The sequence below is a fragment of the Nomia melanderi genome, chromosome 10, assembly GCF_051020985.1.
Source record: "Nomia melanderi isolate GNS246 chromosome 10, iyNomMela1, whole genome shotgun sequence".
NCBI lineage: Eukaryota > Metazoa > Arthropoda > Insecta > Hymenoptera > Halictidae > Nomia > Nomia melanderi.
The window spans coordinates 11361712-11367787 of record NC_135008.1 but is presented as its reverse complement, the minus strand read 5'-3'; the positions used below and the strand labels follow the sequence as shown (position 1 = coordinate 11367787).

At 32.2% G+C, this 6076-nt stretch overlaps 2 protein-coding genes across 2 annotated transcripts; one reads left to right on the top strand and one right to left on the bottom strand.

Annotated features, from left to right (window-relative positions):
* Window positions 1–84: 84 nt before the first annotated feature.
* On the bottom strand, window positions 85–2416 carry LOC116429811 (uncharacterized). Its single transcript, XM_031983154.2, has 4 exons — window positions 2156–2416; window positions 1518–1739; window positions 1125–1331; window positions 85–1038 (listed from the first exon to the last, which is right to left on the bottom strand). The coding sequence occupies exons 1-4, from the start codon at window positions 2298–2300 to the stop codon at window positions 890–892; spliced, it is 723 nt and encodes a 240-aa protein (XP_031839014.1). The 5' UTR covers window positions 2301–2416; the 3' UTR covers window positions 85–889.
* Window positions 2417–3007: 591 nt separating this feature from the next.
* LOC116429808 (uncharacterized) lies at window positions 3008–6029 on the top strand. The gene is made up of 3 exons (XM_031983150.2): window positions 3008–3152; window positions 3652–3690; window positions 3834–6029. The coding sequence occupies exons 1-3, from the start codon at window positions 3099–3101 to the stop codon at window positions 6027–6029; spliced, it is 2289 nt and encodes a 762-aa protein (XP_031839010.2). The 5' UTR covers window positions 3008–3098.
* The last annotated feature ends 47 nt before the right edge of the window (window positions 6030–6076 follow it).

Sequence of the window (6076 nt, the reverse complement as noted above, 5' to 3'; positions counted from 1 at the left end):
AGCAGTTTACTGTTTTTAACATGAACTGTAGGCAGGTAGTATATCGAAATGAGCGACGCAATTATATGTAATAATACCAGAAGATTATTGTACTAATAATAAATATATTTTAATAAGATACTAATGTTAAGTTCGTGACGTCTGGTACTACAAATTCTATACATGTAATAGACGTTTTAGGTATCTTAGTTTTTATTAATAAAGGCTTTAATCTTATAACAAATAGCCTTAATTGTTGTCAAACTGTATAAATTCCTTAATTTCATGAAAGTGTTCCTTAGAACTTTGTAACAAACATTTGAGCTATCTTGTATTATATACCGTATATCCATTTTATTCGTGTACAGTTAAATATTTCCGTAATTATTGAAAATACGAAAAAATATTTCAGATGAGCTGTTCAGCATGATGACGAACATTTAGTAAGCTGTTTCGATTTTTTTTTACATTGTTACTTAAAGAGATTTCAGAGTCAATGTAATTTTTTACTAATAAATAATACATATCATCATTAAATACTTTAAATTAGTACAATTTGCGATATAGAGACGACATTTAATTGTTTAGACACTCACAGGACATAAAAGATCTGCTGAAGCCGAAGCTCCCTACAAATATTTATAAAAATAGTCGATACGTAATAATAAGAGGTAAACGTTATACACATCATTGAATTCATCTTGTAAAATACAATAAACTGATATTCATGAAAATAGTAGTTCCATTTAAAAAAATTGTATTTACCTTGAAATCTTTTTACATAACAGTGTAAAATGAAATTGAAACAACTTACTAAATGTGCCACATCATGCCAAACAACTCTTATAATTAAAATATTTGACTACAGACGAATAGAACGGATATACTGTATATACTTATAAATATATCATTAGATATTTAAATAGTATTTTACAAAAATGTGTCTCAATTTACAGAGGAATGCTGTAATATCTATAATTTCTGACTGTGTAGAAAAGTCAACAATCCCTTTAAAATCGTTAAAATACTCCGTCTTGAGCATTGGTTGAATTTCTTCCACTAAAAATGCACAATTATATATTAGTTCTTTCTATGAGTAATTTTGAAAAAAACATTTACTGCTTATAGAAATTAAGAAAGTATACCTCTCCACTGGTTATTAGAATTGATCAAGCGTACAAAATATTTGTTACAGAAATCTTCGTTGTGTGTAAAAAAAGAAATTTGTACACGTTCATATTCCTTAGGATCAAGTAAGTCTATACGAAAATCTAGATACTGCTTGTAAATATGACATGCACGCTTAATAGCATTCCATGTTAAAATTTTATTTTCTTTCCGTTTTTCAGATTCTAGAAAAATGATTTAACTATATTAACATTGAAACTTTGTTTAAGCTTATTATATCTATATAGAATGAACTTGTATTTCAAATTTTTTAATGGAATAAAAACTTTAATGCACTTTCAAAATTTATTCAAATACAAATAATTATAAATTGTAAACTATTACTACAAAACCAAATCTTTACAATGTACCTTGGTTTAAATCAATCATTTCAAGGGATAAGCTATCCCTCTTTGTTTTAGCATTGTCTACTTCCTCTTTTAATTTTTCTTGTTGCTTACTTGCATTTAAAATCTTTTTATCCAATATTTTCTGTTGTAGTTTTGTGGCATCTATTTCAGATTTCAATCTTTCAATTTCTTGTTGTAATTCTGATATTTTATTTAAGCTTAATGTCCTTTTCTCTTTACATTCTATAAATAAAAGACAAAAATGTTTTTTTCCACTTATTTTTTCATTATTTCAACAACAAAAAGATAATGAGTGCTTCAACATTGTATGATTTACAAATAGTATATTACATGGTATAAAATCCATGTGTCACGTTTACAAAGTTATTATGTAAAATAACATTGAATACACTTGTTCTAAGAAAACTTAAAGATACGACGATTGATGTATACAACTTCTGTTTTCTTTCCAAATGAAATACGTCAATGAGATGTGTACTCATATAACGTTTACTCTTCGATAACCACTAAACAGATCCGATTTAGGAAAGGAAACTTCCATGAATTAATTAATATCAATTATTGTACAAACACTCATTTCTGATAAAAATTTAATAAACTGTAGAATTTTTAAATTACGATTTATTTTATAAACATACCAATTTCATAAGCAGTTGCGTCTTCTACTTTGGCGGCAAGTTTTATACGGAAATTATAATAATGAGTCACTAAATTTTGTAAAACGTTAAAGTCCCTGTTCTGAAGAATATGCGCAATATCACAATTAATATCTTCCATTGTCATCGTATCATTTATACGATGATATTAAAGGATACTTTTTCCAAAAACCTTAATGACTTTAACGGACGGTACTAACTAGGACCCTATCTCCATTCAAGTTTGAACGTTCAATATAGCCAATCAAATAACAGAATATTACTAGCCGACCCTTTCAATTTTGAGGTTATAACACACTAAATATTCACAAACTTTGTAATAATAAGAATCAAAATTAAAATTATTTCAATTAACTCCTGTTTATGATAAATCTACAGTTTCAATTGTTCTAACACTTTAATTTAAAAATGATATATTTCTTATGAGAAATTTGTATATAGGAGTAGGTACTCCTGTTTTAAAACCATATATAGTAACACTTCAAACAATGGAAGGATTTAATTTATTAAGACAGAGATTTATATTGAAATTATAATAATATTATAATAACAAAAATTATCAGACCTAATGAACGTCACGAACATATTTTTATTCCATGAAATAAATTATGCATGTTACCTGATTATGCAACCCAGCAGAATATTTATATTACCTAATTATTTTCTAAATGAGAAAACTTTAATGAGCTATTTGTATTAGATAGCTAACAGCGTAATTTGTGTTTGTAATAATGAACAAATGTTATGACGAACATGCTATTCAAATAATCTTACTGATTTCGGGTATCAAAGCATATTCGCATTTTATTGACACAGTTGTTAACAGTAACACCATTAGTCCGTATATAAGTCCCGATGAATTTGAATTCAAGCACACATTCTCGAGTAGTCATCAAGAGCTTGACATAGCAAGCACAAGTCGAAAATGATCTTCCGAGCCCTACCAATCTTCGCCATCCTTGGAGTGGCTGCTGTTCTGGTATGTTATACTTTAAATTTTACATACCTTTTACTTTATAATTGTTTCTTAACATCGTTTTCCACATAAATTATTTTGTAATTTGTTTTATTTTGTATGTGTATCTTATTCTCCCTACTCATTTTCTTTTAAAATATACATAGTCCACTAAAAGAAGGATATTTCAAATAAGAATCAAGATGGTTGCTTCAGTTTGAAAAAGTATCATGGCGGCGGGTTTATTTCCGGCTCATTTGAATTCTTAACTTTTCAGTTATATATTAATAAGTAATAATTGTAGTATTAAAAATTTAAGTTAATATAGTTATACTTTTTTTACAAATAATTACACCATACTTAGCATAAACTAATTGTCTTCTTTAGTTGAAAATATACTACACGCAAAAAGCGTCTTGTATTGCAAGTGAAAAGACAACATTTGTATTTTAAACTAATATTCACTAACAAAATATCAATTACATTTATTATACTGTATACATGTACGTATTATTATGTGCAGGCTGTGCCACTTGCTCAAGACGGCTCTTCTTCCGACGTTGTAAGTATAATATACTAATTCTAACGTGTTTATGTAATTAAATCTGAAGATTTTTATTACAATTATTAACAAAACAATACGTATTGCATATAATTGAATAAAAGTTTAGATTTAAAAGCGCTTAAATTATATTATTTTCACAGAACAAACCAAGCAACTCTGGTCAAAATGCTTCGCCTCAACTCAAGGACAAAACCAATGACATCCTTGCAAATCTGCAGAATCTCGTCGACTCCGCCGAAAAAACTGTCCAGAAACAGTTGAAGGATATTGCTGACGAAACTGCTCATGTTACAAACAATGTAACAGGTCAAGCCAAAGATATCCAACAGAAAACTCAAAATCTCGTGAGTAATGCCGCGAATTTGTTGGACAAGACTCTTGAGCAAATCCATAATGCGACCACCCAGGTTGTGGGCAATGCTAAAAAAACTGCCCAAAGTGAAATAAGCAAAGCTAAGGACAGTTTGGCTCAACTGAGTGATCAGATCAAAAAAGACATCGCTGTTGTGAAAGACCCCAAAGTTGCCAATGAACTCCAACAAAAATTGGGAGACCTTATCCAAAAGGGTTCTAATGCTTTGGACCAAGCTAACAATGACTTGCTAAAATCGGTAGATGCTGTTAAAAATAATACTGCTAAGGCTTTTAACAATGTGAAATCAAATGCACAGAAAGCACTGCAAAATGCTCAGAACACAGCTTCAAATCTAGCGCAAGATACAGGAAAAGACGTTACTGACACTTTAAAACAAGTAAAGAATGACGTAGGCAAAGTACAGAATGAAACCGCAGCAGTCATGGGATCTGTTGGCAAGATTATCAAGGATAAAATTAATGCTGTCAAACAAAACGTTAATAACATTATCAACAAAGCGAAAAACATCTTAAACGAAGCAGTGAATGATGTTAAACAGGAAGCTAAACAGATCGCAGACGGTATCAAAAGCGATGCTGAGGATGTCAAGAACGTAGTTAACAAAATTGTAGGTGATGCTAAGAATGGGGTTTCTAATATCATTAACCAGGTCGGTGAAGCTCTGAAGAATACTACGCAAGCAATTGAAAAAGAAGCTGGTCACATTGTTGACGGAGTTACAAATGTCATTTCTAAAATCAATGACTCTCTTACAAAGACATTGGGCAATATTCTGCAATCTGTAGGGAAAATCCTTGACTCCGTTGGACAGAAAATCAAAGAAATAAATCAGAAAGCTGGGGGAGTCCTCCAAAATGTGACGCACGCAATTGAAAATCAAGTCAAGAATGCCCAAGATAATGTCTCCAAATTGGTGGGTAACATACAAAATGGTATCCAACAACAATTGCAAGCAGTTAAGAATAACATTGCTAACGCCAAGAATGGTAACGACAAAGTCAAGGCAGCATTGAAAGACAACGTTGAAAAGGTTGCTCAGGGGCTTAACCACACTGTAGGTAATTTGGAGAACAATCTTAAGAACGCTCTCCAGCATGCAAAGGATAATGCTAAGAACATCGTTGGCAACTTGACGGCTACAAATGGCAACATTCTGCACAGTATCCATAATGTTCTAACCGGCCTTGCAAATGCAAACCATCACCTTCTGGATGATGTAAAAAATTCGACAAAGAAGGCTTTGGCAAATGCTGTGAACATTGCCGCCGATTTAGTCCATAATGCCGAAAACATAGTTGATAACCTTGCACATGATGGTGGCGATCTCGTAAAGGGTACTGTCTCTACTGTTCACGACATCATTGGCGGTGTTGTGGATGGCATTCACAATGTCGCGAAAGGCGCGGTTGGACTGGTTAAAGATATAGTAGGCAATGTTGCTAATGGATTGGGAGACGTTGTACACACTGTTGGAGATGGCATAAAGAATGTTGTTGGCTTTGTTCACGATCTTCTTGGTAATTTGGGCCATGGTCTTGGAGATGGCATAAAAGATTTTGTACAGACAGGTAACAATCTTCTTGGAAACTTAGTTAACGGTGCTGGAGACGGTTTGAAAGATATTGTGAATACCGGTAACAATTTGCTTGGCAACATAGTCCATGGTCTTGGAGATGGTTTAAATAATGTTGTGAAGGCAGGTTCTGATTTGGCTGGCAACTTAGTTCATGATCTTGGAGATGGTGTAAATAGTGTTGTAAACACGGGTGTTGATGCTGCTGGTAATTTGGTCAATGGTATTGGAGACGGAATAAACGGTGCTGCGAAGACAGGTTCCGATATTACTAATGGTGTCGTTAATACCGTTGGAGATGGTATAAAGGGTGCTGCAGATATCGGTTCTGATGTCGTTAACGGTGTTGCTGATGGTATCTCAGGCGTACTCGGCCTGCTTGGTTAAGTACCAAATATAAATTGCACACCTGATGTTATCTACGATGAAACAAC